General features: G+C 63.9%; 1 protein-coding gene across 1 annotated transcript; it reads right to left on the bottom strand.

The window, feature by feature from the left end:
* Positions 1-899: 899 nt before the first annotated feature.
* On the bottom strand, positions 900-12,064 carry PLCD3 (phospholipase C delta 3). Its single transcript, XM_086626518.1, has 16 exons — positions 11,962-12,064; positions 9,098-9,259; positions 8,044-8,272; positions 7,826-7,955; positions 7,092-7,317; positions 6,024-6,225; positions 5,780-5,924; positions 5,554-5,706; positions 5,329-5,478; positions 5,031-5,063; positions 4,250-4,409; positions 3,214-3,330; positions 2,977-3,125; positions 2,155-2,290; positions 1,064-1,213; positions 900-988 (listed from the first exon to the last, which is right to left on the bottom strand). Exons 1-16 carry the CDS (start codon positions 12,062-12,064, stop codon positions 900-902), a joined length of 2,334 nt encoding a protein of 777 aa, XP_086482644.1.
* Between the last annotated feature and the right edge of the window lie 1,653 nt (positions 12,065-13,717).

The raw sequence follows: 13,717 nt of genomic DNA, 5'->3' as shown, positions 1-13,717 counted from the left end.
CCCCTGCTTGGAGTCCCGTGTCACCTATGCAAGTACCTCCGTGTCCCCTCTGGTGTCCCCGGTGTCGGAGGCTGGGGGAGGCTGGGCAGGGGCAAGGTGTGGGGAGGGGGTGTCCGGTGGGACCCTCGCCCTGTCCCCGTGGCAGTTTCAGGGGCTGCTCTGACCAGCCCCTCCCTGGTCCTCATGGGTGCAGCACTCATGGGTGCTTGGCAGCAGCCCAGGGCAGTGCTGCATTTGGGGTTGGGGCTCAGTCTTTATCCCCCCCGCCAGCCTCTTCCCCCACCCCTACCCATCCACGGGGCCCCGGGAGGTGACAGGGACACTGGGACAGGCTCTGTTAAAATAAAACCTTTATTTGACTGGCTCGACACGGGGGTGTAAATCTGTGACCGTTGCCGGTGCTGGAGCAGGGGCTGGGGACGCGGCCCCAGCCGAGCGAAGCCTTCACGCTGTGGGCACGATGCAGGGCGTGGTGGCAGGGTCCCCTCGGGGACCTCGTGGTGATGGCACCGTCCCTGCAGCCCCAGGTGGGGCTGGGATCCAGCGTGGCCGGTGGCAGTGGTGACATTTGGGGGTTGCTGTCACCCATCTCACCCCCCCGGGGCTGCACTGGGCTTTCGGTGGCCCGACCACCCCGTCCTGGTTGTCACAGCATCCCTGTCCCCTCGGGTCCCACCAGGGAGGGGAAGAGCGGGGCACAGAGGCTGGCAGATGGGGTGGCACTACAAGACACGGAGAGGGTCCCCCGACTAGCCCTGCTGTCACTGCGGCCGGGCGAGCGGTGTCCCCAGGCTGTCCCCACCCAGGGAGCGGGGTGACTCTGGCACAGGAGGGTGCCCACCCCATGGGGGACCGTGGTGTCCCCGACACGGGGACACGACGTCCCTCCCCCGGGGACCTCACAGGCTCTTGCATCGCACATGGACGAAGAGCGTGGCGGGGGACAGGGACGCCCCGTCCTTGGAGAGCAGGTGGATGTGGCGATACCCTGGGGACAGAGACGGGGGCTGAGCGGGTGGCGAGGGGACCGTCCCCGTCCCCAGGGCGGGGGGCACCCACCCACCTTCCCTCATGCTGGCCAGGGGCAGGGTGAACTGCCCCACGAAGTCGTTGGAGGACGTGCTGTCATAGTCCTCCACCACGAAGCGCACCAGGGCCAGCTCGGGTGCCCGCAGCTGGAAGCTCAGCGTCTCCTCCCAGCGCGGGTTGAAGCCTACAGCAGCGGGCGGGCACGGCCACCACGGGCACCGTGGGACACGGGGACTGGCTTGACCCACCGTTGCACATGCCCCTGCACTGGCTTAGGGGCACTGGGGTGTGTGGGACTCGGGGAGTGGGGGTCATACTGGGGCTGGGTTGGGGTGTACTGGGGGAATGGGGGTCATACTGAGGCCAGGCTGGGCTATACTGGGAGAATGGAGGTCATACTGGGGCTGGGCAGGGTCTTACTGGGAGAGTGGGGGTGATACTGGGGCCAGACTGGAGTATATTGGAGGAATGGCGGTCATACTGGGGCAGGACTGGGCTGTACTGGGGAAACAGGGATCTTACTGGGGCTGGGCTGGGCTACACTGGGGAAACAGGGGTTATACTGGGGCTGGGCTGGGCTACACTGGGGAAACAGGGGTTATACTGGGGCTGGGCTGGGCTACACTGGGGAAACAGGGGTTATACTGGGGCCAGGCTGGGCTACACTGGGGGAATGGGGGTCATACTGGGTCAAGATGGGGTATACTGGTTTAACAGAGTCAGACTGGTTGCCGTGAAGGGCTGTACTGGGAGAACGGAGTCACACTGGTACTGGGCTGGGTACGCCGGAGGGAGCAGCACTGGGGAGAACTGGGACATGCTGGGGCCCTGCTACTGGTGCGGGTCAGGCTGTGCTGGGGACAGGGCACTGAGGGTCTGGGGTGCACTGGAAGGACTGGGATGTCCTGGGCAGTGGCTCAGCTGAGGTGCAGGGGGCAGCGGGTGCCCTGGGGTATTGGGTGCCCGAGGACTCTGCCACCCCCTGGGTGTCAGGGTGCCCTGGGGTGTCCCTGGGAATTAGGGATCAGTGTGCCCCTGGGTGCCCCTGGGGACCGGGTGCCTCGGGGATCTGGGTGCCCTGGGGTGTCAGTGGTGCCCAGGCCGTGGTGCCCGACGAGTGCTCACCGTTGTTGAGCTTGTGGTGGGTCTGCTGCTTGCTGCAGTCGCCCGGGACGCCGTGGATCTCCACCCGCACGAAGGGGTCCACGATGGAGCTCCCCTTCTCCTGGTTCAGCTTGGGCAGCTGCTGCGCCGTGATCACCTGGGGACACGGGGTGGTGGGAGCCGGTGGCACGGGGCACCGCGGGGTGGCGGAGCCCGGGAGAAGGGACATGGGTGGCACGTGGCTGGGTGTGGGGACAGACTGGGGAGGAGGGAGGTGGTTGGTGCCACCTCGGAGAAGGGACGTAGCTGATACTAGCAGGGTTTGGGGACAAGGTTGGTGTCACCCAGGAGAAGGGACATGGGTGGCACTTGGCCAGGCACAGGGATGGCTTCAGTGTCACCCAGGAGTAGGGACATGGATGGTACCCAAACATATGTGAGGACAGGGTCAGTGTCCCCAGGAGAAGAGAGGTTGGTGGCACCCGGGAGAAGGTGTGCCAGTGGCACCTGGCTGGACGTGGGGTTGGCATCACCTGGAAAGGACATAGGTGGCACCTGGCTGGACGTGGGGCTGGCATTACCCAGAAAGGACATGGGTGACACCTGGCTGGACGTGGGGTTGATGCCACCCAGATGGGATGTGGGTGGCACCTGACTGGACATGAGGTTGACATCACCGAGAAGGGACATGGGTGGCACTTGGCTGGATGTGGGGTTGGTGTCACCTAAGCAAAGGGCTACAGGTGGCACCCTCCAGTCATGGGAATGTCATGAGTGTCACCCAGCAGCGATACCAGTGGCACCCACGCAGGCATGGGGCTGGGGGGAGTGGGGTTGCCTCACCCTGACGTGCAGCGCCAGGTGGTGGGACCCCTCCCCGGGGGGGCTGCGCAGGCAGGGGGGCTTCAGCACGTAGCCACAGCCCCCGTTGCCCAAGAAGCGCCCGGTGTTCAGGTCCATCTCGTAGCCCGGCGTCTGGAAGTTGAGGGCCACTGTGGGGACAGGGTGACGGGGCGTCAGGGTGGGTGATGGCTCCGGGGAATGGTGCCAGGTCATGGGGTGCCCCCCGGGGGCCCTCACCCAGCTGGCAGCCGGCGTTCCACATCTCCTGGGGGTTGTAGTTGGAGGAGTTCATCTTCAGCCCCAGCGGGTAGACGCGGCTGAGCTGCCGGGCGTTGTAGCGGACCAGTGCCGAGCCTACGGGGGGAACGGCTGAGCGGGGCCGCTGCACCCATGGGTGCTGTGCCAGCGGGTGACAGTGTCCTGCCTGCACCCATGTGCCCGGGGACGTGGACGGAGCCTGCCTGGCTGGGTGGACCCAGAGCCTGAAACATGACCCAGACCCTGGGGTTCAGACCCCGACCCTGGACCTTGACTCTAGACCTTGACCTTGGACCCCTGACCCCAGACCCTGACCCCAGACCTCAGCCCCTGGAGGCTGACTCAGATCTTAATCCGAGCCCTGGACTTTGGACCCTGACCCTGGATCCTGACCTTGACCCCACACCTTGACTTTAGACCCCGACCTTGGACCTTGACCCTGGTTCCCAGACCCTGACCCTGGACCTCAGACTCCAAACCCAAACCCCAGATCCTGGACCTTACCCAGGTCTTAATCCTGGTGCTGGACCCCAGACCCCAACCCTGACCCCAGACCTTGACCCTGGTTCCTAGACCCAGACCCCAGATCCTGATCGTGGACCCCAGACCCTGACCCCAGATCTGGACCCTGGTCCCCAGACCCTGACCTGAGATCCTGACCCTGAACCCAAACCCCAGACCTTGACCCCAGACCTCAGTCCTTGGACCTTGGCCCAGATCTTAAGCCCAGTCCTGGACCCCAGACGTGACCCTGGACCCAGATGGCACATCCCAAACCCTGACCCTACACCAGACCCTGATCCTGGACCTGTGACCCTCACCCCTGACACCAGACCCCAGTCCCACCAGACCAGAGCAGCCTGACCGAGGCCAGCGTGCCCTCGACCACCACCCATGGAGCCACCCCAGTGACAGAGCCCATCTATCTCAGCCCCATCCTGCACCTCGGTGAGGTCAGGAGCATGGAGCCGCTCTGTCCCCATCCCCATCCCCATCCCCATCCCATCGCACTCACCCGCCTCCTTGATGAGCTTCCGAGCCTTCCTCTCGCTGAAGGAGGACATCTCGCAGGGCCGGGGGTGGCGCAGGGCGTGGGTCAGGCCAGGGAAGGGCACAGCCTGGCAGTACACCACCACGGCTGACAGCTCCGGGGCCACCTGTGACGCGTCCTTGGCCTGCGGGAGCTGCTGTGGTGTCAGGGCCACCCTGGCTCTGATGGTCACCTACCTGCCTGAGGGTCTACAGACCTCCCCTACCCTGCTAGTGCTGGGACCCCTGAGGCCATGGAGACCCCAAAGCGATGCAGAACCTGAGGCAATGGAGACTCTAAGGTGATGGAGACCCCAAAGTGGTGGAGAACCTCAGGCAATGGAATGATGGACCCTGAGATGATGGAGAACCCAAACAGGTTGAGACCCTGAGGTCATGGAGAACCCAAGGTGATGGACAGCCCAAGACATTAGGGACCCCAAGGTGATGGAGAACTTGAGGTGATTGAGAACTGACGCAATGGAGAACCACCCCCCGCCAAGGCAATGGAGACTCTGAGGAGTCACCCTAGAAGTGATGGAGACCCCAATTTGATGGAGACCCAAAGTCATGGCGTTCCTAAGGCAATGGAGACCCTGAGGTGATGGAGACCCCGAGGTGATGGAGACCCCAGAAATGGAGCACCCAGCCCAATGGGGGAAGAGGGAGACACAGCCGAGGAGTCCCCTCTGCTGCCCAGTGACAGCCTCTCACCACCCCCACGGTACCCGACCTGTCAGCCCACCCAGCTCCACCACACGACTCACCTGCAGAGGTTTGATCTCCTGCAGCGACTGAGACTGGAAGAGGAGAGAGCAGGGCTGCATCGGGGGATGCTGGCAATGCTCACCTGCCCCATGCCCAGCAGTCCTGTGGCACCACTGAGATGCCATGGTCCTCCAGGACCATCAGGACGCCATAGTCCCCCAGCACCACCAGGACACCATGGTCCTCCAGCACCACCAGGACACCATCGTCCTCCAGGACCACCAGGACACCATGGTCCCCCAGCATCACTGGGATGCCATCATCTCCTGGCACCACAGCCCTGGGAGACCCCCTTACCCGCCGGCTGCTTCTCTCCTGCAGCTTCTCCTCCTCTTCCTCCTCCTCCTCTTCCTCCTCCTCAGGGTCCGGAAGGGAGGTGCCATCCTGGGGCTCATGCCGTGGCTCTGGCAGCTTCTTGCCCTTAACCAGGACCTTCCCCTTCAGCTGCTGCGGGAGGAAGGGCCGAGCTCAGGGCTCGGAGGGGACATGGGGACACCACGGTGGGCAGGCGGGTGGCCTTACCTCCGGGGACGGGAGGTCGTGGGAGTCCTGCCCCTCCAGCGGCCGTGTCAGCAGCATGTCCCCCAGGATGGCCTTCATGTGCCGGGCCATGGTGGCCTGCTGCTCCAGCCCACAGTGGTTTTCCAGGGACAGGATGACGGGGTAGGGCGATTGCTGGGACGGGGACGGGCAGCGCTCAGCACCCGGCACCCAGCACCCGTCCCAGGGCTGTGGGCACCCGGCTCACCTTGAAGGCGTAGTCACGAATGCTCTCGATGACATCACGGAAGAGGATTTTGGAGGTGAGCGTGTGGCCGTGGTAGACGATGGGTTCCCCGTCGGAGCCCTCCCAACAGTCCAGCTCCACGCAACGGCATCCAGCCATCAGCGCCCTGCCGCCGCCCCGGCACCGGGTGAGTCCCTGCACCGCCCTGGCACCCTCGAACCACAGGGACCATCCGGGCACGGAGCATCTGAGCAGGGGCACCCACCTGACGTAGGCTTCGGTGCTGCTGGTGCCACCGATCTGGTTGTGGGTCAGGTAGGTGTTGTGGGAGGAGGAGATGAAGTAGTGGCACAGGGGCTGGCTCATGTCCTGGTGCACCTTGGTGTGCTCCTGGTTGAGGATGTCACCAGCGGCTGAGAGGAGGTACATCATGAAGCCATCCAGCATCATCAGGTCCTGCTGCCTGGCTGCGGGACACAGCGGCGGGGTGCTGCAGAGGACTGGCACGTCGCTGGCGCGGTGGTACCCCGGGGGCTGTCCCCACCTGGATGTCCCCTGTCTCCCAGCAGCTCCTTGTTCACCCCAGACCTGGCACTGCAGCACCCAGGGCACGTGTAAGTTCCCTTGAATGTCCCATCTCCATCCTGATGGCGCTCGTCCTGCTAGTGCCACGTTCACCCTGGACCTGGCATGGTGGCACCCATGAGATGTGGAGGTTCCCTGTCCCCACCTTGCCGTCCTCTGTCCTCATAGTGCCATGTTCACCCCAGACCTGGCACTGTGGCACCCCGGAGATGCGGAGGTCCCCTTGGTGTCCCAGCTCCACCTTGATGTCCCCCATCCTGCTAGTGCCACGTCTACCCTAGGGGTACTACTGTGATACCCAAGAGACGTGGAGGTCTTTCATCCCCACCATGATGTCCCCTGTCCTCCTAGTGCCGTGTTCACCCTGGACCTGGTGTGGTGGGACCCAAGGGACATGGAAGTCCCCCAGTAGTGTTGCATTCATGCTAGGGCTGGCACCACATCGCCCAGGAGACATGGAGGTCCACCTGCTGTCCATCCCCACCTTCACGTCCCCTGTCCCCACAGTGCCACATCCACCAGAGACCAGCAAGGCCACATATTGGACTGCTGGCACCCAGTGCCACCCTGGGGAGGGGACACGAGGGCACTCACCTGAGCCTTGGAGGACCCCATACCAGCTTGGGGTGTGACACCACCAAGCAGAGCCCCATCCCCACATCATCCATGAACTCCCTTGGCTCCGGCAGTGCCCATCCCACCATCCCACCATCCCACCACCGCCCAAGCTGGCTGCCCTCAGCCCTACCCTTCTCGTTGAGCTCGTAGGTGCGGATGACGGCGCGGGCCTGGCTCAGGCTGGCGTCCTCGCCCTGGTCCCGGAGGAAATCCCGCAGCTCCTCGGCCGACAGGACACAGTCCTCGCCCGAGTAATGCCCAAAAAGCTCCTCCAGCTCTGGCCGCCGCAGCAGCCGTCGGCAAAACTCCTCCACTTCCCAGCCCTCCAGCCGCTCGTCGCCCGAACGGTCGCACTCCTGATGGGACCACAGCCCAACCTTGGGGACCGTCCCCTGCCCACGGCCACCCCCTGCCTCGTCCTGCCTGTCCCTTGCGGTTGGCAGCGTTGTGATGAGTTTGGGGGGGCTCGGCTACTGGCATGAGGGCTCGGGGTTGGGTGGTGCCTAAGGGGGTACAGTGGCATGTCCCCTCTGATCCTCCAGTCTGAGATGGAGCAGAGCAGAGCGCCGTGCCTCAGTTTCCCCAGGTGGAAAGGAACCCTGGGAGATGCCCATGGGGACAAAAATGTCACACCTTGGGGACCCACAGAGCAATGGGGGGGACAGTTCACCCCACCCCATCATGAGCTCCTGCTCACGATGGGACCCAACCATTGGTGGTGGACCCAACTGTTGGTGATGGTGGGTGGCTTTGGGTGTGATGAGTTTGACAGTTCTCTGCGCTCGGGAAGGCAGAGAAGGAGCTGGCACTCCTTCCCGGTGACAGCAGCGGGGCACAGCGGGTGATGGAGCACAGGATGGGTACCTTAAAGAGCTTGTAGGCGTAGCCGTCATCCATGTCGATGTTGATCATCCTCAGCATGCTCTTCACCTCCCGGAAGGACATCTTGTTGTCCTTGTTCCTGTCTGCTCGCTGCAGGACCCCATGGATCCAGCTACGCCGAGGTAAGGAAACCACCCGACGTCACCTCCATGGTCATCCCCAACCTGTCCCCGAGCCCCCAGAGCTCCAACAAAGGATACTGGTCGAGCTTCTCTGGTTGACTCATGGCTTGGAGGCGCCCCATCAGCTTGCTGAGCCCGTGCACCCAATGACGGGCGTCCTTCTCATCCTGGGCGGCCAGGTCGAGGTTCTTGCGCTTGCCCTTGAAGACAAGGGTGAAGCAGCGCTGCTCGGGGAAGGCGGCACCGTACTTGCGTAGACCCTCCGACTGGTGTCCCTCGCGCACCCCCTCGATGTGCATCACCGAGACTGTGGGGACACGCGTGGTGATGGGGCCACCCCAGGGACGGAGGTGGCCCCTGGGCGTTTCCCTCACCCATGAGTGTCCATCCTGGCTGCTGATGGACACCCTACGTGTCCCCAGGGGCACCCCAAGGGACCGGGACTCGGCTCCTGTTGATGCTGCAGCCAGGCTCAGCCCACTAATCCCAGGCGAGATGGGAGCGGTGGCCGCTGTCCCCTGCGGGGACGGGGATGCCGGGGGTGGGGGGATGGGGCTGTCTCGCAGCGGTGCCGGATCTGGGCACCCGTCCCAGACGAGAGGGTGGAAAGAGGCGGGTGACGCCGGGGAGCGGAGACAGAGTGTGGCCAGGATGGAGATGGGACCTCGTGCTGGTCCGGAGGGTGACAGGGAGGGTGTGGGCTCTGGGGGCTTGGCCTGGGAAGCACTGGGTGCAGTGGGTTGGGGTCCAGGTCCTGGGTGGGGGTCTGGGTCTTGGGTTGAGGTTCAGGTTCTGGGTGGGGGTCTGGGTCTCAGGCTGTGGGCTAGATCCTGGATTGGGACCTGGGTCCTGGATTGGGATCTGGGTCCTGGGTTGGGATCTGGGTCCTGGGTTGGGATCCGGGTCCTGGGGTGAGGTCTGGGCCCTGGGTGGGGGTCTGGGTGAGGATCTCAGGTCCTAGCTAGGGGTCTAGGTCCTGGGTGTGGGTCTGGTCCCAGCTCACACCCAGGTCCCCACGGGCAGGTTCGGGGCACTGCCCAGGTCTCGCCCCCTCGCTGCAGCTCAAGGCTGGGCAGGACGTGGCCCAGGGTCCCCAAGCCCCCAGGGGACGGTCCCCAGTGCCGGCACTCACAGCTCTGCTGGGAGCGAGCGCGCCTGAAGCCCCCCTCGAAGCAGACGGTCGCCCCATCCTCCTGCAGACGGAAGAGCCGCTCCCTGGGAACCCCTCGGGACTTGATCTTCCGGAGCAGGGAGCCCTGCAGCATCCGTTGGATGTCCTCGTCCTCCGTCAGGCCTGCGGGGACCAGTCCGTGGGCACCCTGGGCAGCTATGGGGGTGCTGGGCGCCATTGGGAGGTACTGGAGGCTCTGAGGGGATACTGGGTGGGAGCGGGAAGGGCTCGGTGCACATCCGTATGTACATCTGCATGTGTACAGTCCTGCACATCCCATGGGATGGGATGGGATGGCATGGGATGGCATGGGATAGACAGGACAGATAGGGACAGGACAGACATGATGGGATGGGATGGGATGGCATTGGCATGGGACAAGATAGAGGGATGGACAGGACAGGATGGGATGGACAGGAGAGGGCAGTGGCATGGGATGAGATGGGACAGGACAGAGTAGGACAGACAGGATGTGATGGGACATAGTGGATGGGACAAACATGACAGGACAGGATGGGATGGGACAGGACAGATCTGATGGGATGAGACGGGACTAGATGGGATACCATGGGATGGGACAGGACAGGACATGGCAGACAGGGCAGGATGGGACATGATGGGACAGATGGGATGAAACAGAACAGATAGAATGGAACAGGACAGGATGGGACATGACAGGACAGACGGGATGGGACAGGGCAGGATGAGACATGATGGGACAGATGCGATGGGACAGGGCAGATGGGACTGGACGGGATGGGACGGGACAGGATGGGATGGGATGGGATGGGATGGGATGGGACAGGGCAGGGCAGAAGGAGAGGACAGCCAGGCCAAGCTGCTGCCGTCAGGCCCCTCGGGCACGGCGCAGCCGGCCGGGGGTCAGGGCACGGCAACGCGGCAGAGCCCAGCTCGCATGGCAGAGCCCGGCTGCTAAATCCCAGCAAAGCCGCCCAAATCCCGCCTGGGGAGCGCCGGGACGGTGCTGGCAGCGAGGTCAGGCCAGGAACGATGACAGGGCGGCCTCAGGGGGCACGTGGGCTCACGGCCGGGCTGGGACTTTTCCATCTATTCTCCAAAAGTCAGTTATTTCCTCCCTTTTTTTTTTGGCAATGGCTCCTTATGAACAGCCCCAGCGCCCGTGTCCCGACTCCGGCCGGAGACGCTGCTCCTGGGCCAGGAAATGGCGGGTTTGGGGCCAAGCAGGGAATCGAGGGCACCTTCAGAGGGTGGGTACGGACACAGGGATGCACAAGCACTGGGATGTATGGGTACGTGGATGTATGGACACAAGGATGTATAGATACATGGATATACAGATGCAGGGATGTATAGATACATGGATAGACAGATTCAAAGATGTATGATACATGGATAGACGGATGCAGAGATGTATGGATACATGGATATATGGATGCAGGGATGCACTGATGCAAGGATACATGGACACACGGGCATACGGATGCATGGATGCACAAGCATATGGATGCATGGCCACACAGACACATGGACCTATGGATGCGTCGATGCACAGGCACAAGGATGCATGGACATATGGATGCAAGGACAGATGGATGCATGGACATGTGGATGCACCAATGCATAGACACATGGGTGCATGGATATACAGATACAGGGACGTATGGATACATGGACACATGGTTGTGTATATGGATGGATGCACTGATGCAAGGATGCACTGATGCAAGGATGCACAGGCACATGGATGCACAAGTGTATGGACGCATGGACATACAGCTGCACGGACATAGGGATGCACCGACTCGGAGGCACACGGATGCACGGACACAGGGATGCAGGTGGGCCTGGATGCACAGACACATGGATGCAAGGACCGATGGATGCATGGACATATACACGCAAAGATGCAGAGACACACGGTCGCATGGATACGCAGGGATGTACAGGCACAGAGACGCAGGGACAGACGGATGCACGGATGCGCTGATGTGAGGACACATGGACATACAGATGCCCGAGCATATGGGTGCACAGCCCCACGGATGCATGGACACAGGGACACAAGGACAGACCGACACATGGACACAGGGACACACAGAGCTGTGCAGTTCCGGGCAGCTGCACGCCCAAAGCCCCGCACGGGCCAGCGCAGCAGCGGGAGCAAAGCCCAACCTCCATGGCACCGGGCCAGCTCCTGCCCTACCCACTGCTCCCACGCAGGATTGGGCCCGGCCACTCCGTCAAGCGCACCCTGACCTTCCTGGGCACCCACTCCTCCTGCCCACACCCCACGGGCAGCTCTGCCCCAAGGTCAGCGGGGACCGGGGCCAACAGCAGCACCGTCATGTGGGGAAACTGAGGCAGGGGGTTAGGTGAGGGTCCCGGGGGGCTGGAGCTGAGCCTTGGGGACAATAAATGCCCCAAGCGCGAGGGCTCATGTCACCTGTGGTGTGGCCACTCCTGACCCTGCCACCCCCAACATCCGGGGCAATATGTAGCTATTCTGGGGTTAACCTGGGGACCCCTCCCTGTCATGGGGACTCTCCCCTGCTCTGGGGGACCCCTCCCACGGCGGGCACCCTCCTGGCCATGGGGACCCTTCCCTGCCATGGGGACCCTCCTGGCCATGGGAGACCCCTCCCACCGCGGGCACCCTCCTGGCCATGGGGACCCTCCCTGCCACGGGGGTCCCCATCCACTTCGAGGACTGTCCCAGCCACGGATCCCCCCCTCACCCCCTTCGCCACTGGCACAGCCCCCCTCGGTTTTCTGCCGGGTTTCCCCCCGCCCGCCCCACCGGGTTCCCCCCCCCCCGCCCCGGCGGGACCGGCCCCGGGACTCACCCATTTTCTTCAAGGCTCTACCGGGCCGGCGGGGGCCACCGGAGCCGTCCGACGGGGCGCGGGGCTGCTCGGCGGCGGGACGGCGCTTCTTGCCGCAGATCATGGTGCGGGGCCGGTGCCCCGGTAGCCCCGGTTCTCCCGGTACCACCGGAGCCCCCGGTACCCGCGGTGCTCCCGGTGTCGGCGATGCCCTCGGTGCCCCCGGCCGGTGCAGCCGTGCTGGGCGGTGGCGGAGGACGGAGCTGGGGCTGGGCGGCCCCGCCGGGACCGGGGCCGGGCGCGGGGAGGTGCCAGGAGGAGCCACAGTTCGGCCCCGGCGGTGTTAACCGTTTGTGCCGGCCCGGGCCGAGCGGCGACGGCCCGCGGCGATTTGTAACGGGGTGGGCTGTACCGGGACGGGCCGGCACCGGGGGTGGTCTGTACTGGGACAGGTCTGTACTGGGATGGGTCGGCATCGGGATGGTCTGTACCGGGACGGGTCAGCACCGGGGGCGGTCTGTACTGGGACAGGTCTGCACCAGAGACGGTCTGTACTGGGACGGATCGGCACCGGCGTTCGGTCTGTACCGGAACAGGTCTGTACTGGGATGGGTCTGTACCGGGATGGGTCGGCATTGGCGTTCAGTCTGTACTGGGACGGGTTGGCACCGGGACGGGTCTGTACTGGGATGGGTTGACACCAGGGTTCGGTCTGTACCGGGATGGATCGGCACCGGGGTTCGGTCTGTGCCAGGACAGGTTGGCACCGGGACAGGTCTGTACTGGGATGGGATGACACCAGGGTTTGGTCTGTACTGGGACGGGTTGGCACCAGGACGGGTCTGTACTGGGATGGGTTGACACCAGGGTTCGGTCTGTACCGGGATGGACTGGCACTGAGGTTTGGTCCACACCAGAGGTGGGTCTGCACTGGAGTGCATTTACACCGGGATGAATCTGTACCAGGATGTGTCGGCACCGGGGTCCGGTCTGCACTGGGGTCCCGATGTCTGCCCAGGGAGTTGTTCTGCACAGGGAAATGGCACACGGGGGTCCCGCTGTGCACCGGGTATAACCCGAAGGACCGGTTTGCCCCAGAGGTCCTCACCTCCTCCTGGGGGTCCTCCTGCACTGGGGACCAGCCCAGGGGACACCTCGGTCTGCACCAGGACACCCCCCTCTGCCCGGGGGGCACAGCTACCTGTGCCACACCGGTACCACTGATGGGGACCCCCTCCTGCAGCCTGGGGACAGGGGCACACATGGGACTCCCTCGGCCATCACACCTGGGGACAGCAGGGACCCATGGGACCCTCTCGGCCATCACACCCAGGGTCCCAGCCATGCTGTGCCCACTCTGTCTCCAGGCCATGGGCAGGGTGGCACCAGGGCCCAGGGGCCGCGGGCAGCTAGTGGGACCCCCAGGTGACCGTCCCCACTGGTGGGCCAGCAGCAGGAGCTGGGGATCAGCAGCAGCATGAACCAGGCAGAGAAGAGGACAATGTCCCGTTAGTCCCCAGTCCCAGAGCCCCACACGCGTGTGCAGGCCTGTACACGTGTGTGTGTGTTCACCCAGGTGTGTGCAGCCATGTGCATGTGTGTGCATGTGTGTAACCATGGACACACAGGCATGTGTGTGCATGCAGGCACGCACACGCACATGCAGCCACATACACGTGTACACATGCATTTATGCGTGTGCAGACACACGGGGGGGTGCATGCGTGCGTGCAGCTATGTACACCACGTGCACGCACACGTGCACACCCTGCTGCGT

This window comes from Tauraco erythrolophus, chromosome 25, assembly GCF_009769465.1.
Source record: "Tauraco erythrolophus isolate bTauEry1 chromosome 25, bTauEry1.pri, whole genome shotgun sequence".
NCBI classification, from domain to species: domain Eukaryota; kingdom Metazoa; phylum Chordata; class Aves; order Musophagiformes; family Musophagidae; genus Tauraco; species Tauraco erythrolophus.
The sequence above is the reverse complement of the archived record's forward strand: the minus strand, read 5'-3'. Positions and strand labels throughout refer to the sequence as shown.

What these genes read in the sequence shown, in the direction of transcription:
- PLCD3 (XM_086626518.1), bottom strand. Translation starts at nt 12,064, where the DNA reads ATGATCTGCGGCAAGAAGCGCCGTCCCGCCGCCGAGCAGCCCCGCGCC. An exon ending in CAACCAGAGAAGCTCGACCA is followed by an intron (nt 7,956 to 8,043) that starts GTATCCTTTGTT and finishes ACCTCGGCGTAG; the next exon opens with CTGGATCCATGGGGTCCTGC. An exon ending in CTACGAGCTCAACGAGAAGG is followed by an intron (nt 6,226 to 7,091) that starts GTAGGGCTGAGG and finishes TGTGTCCCGCAG; the next exon opens with CCAGGCAGCAGGACCTGATG.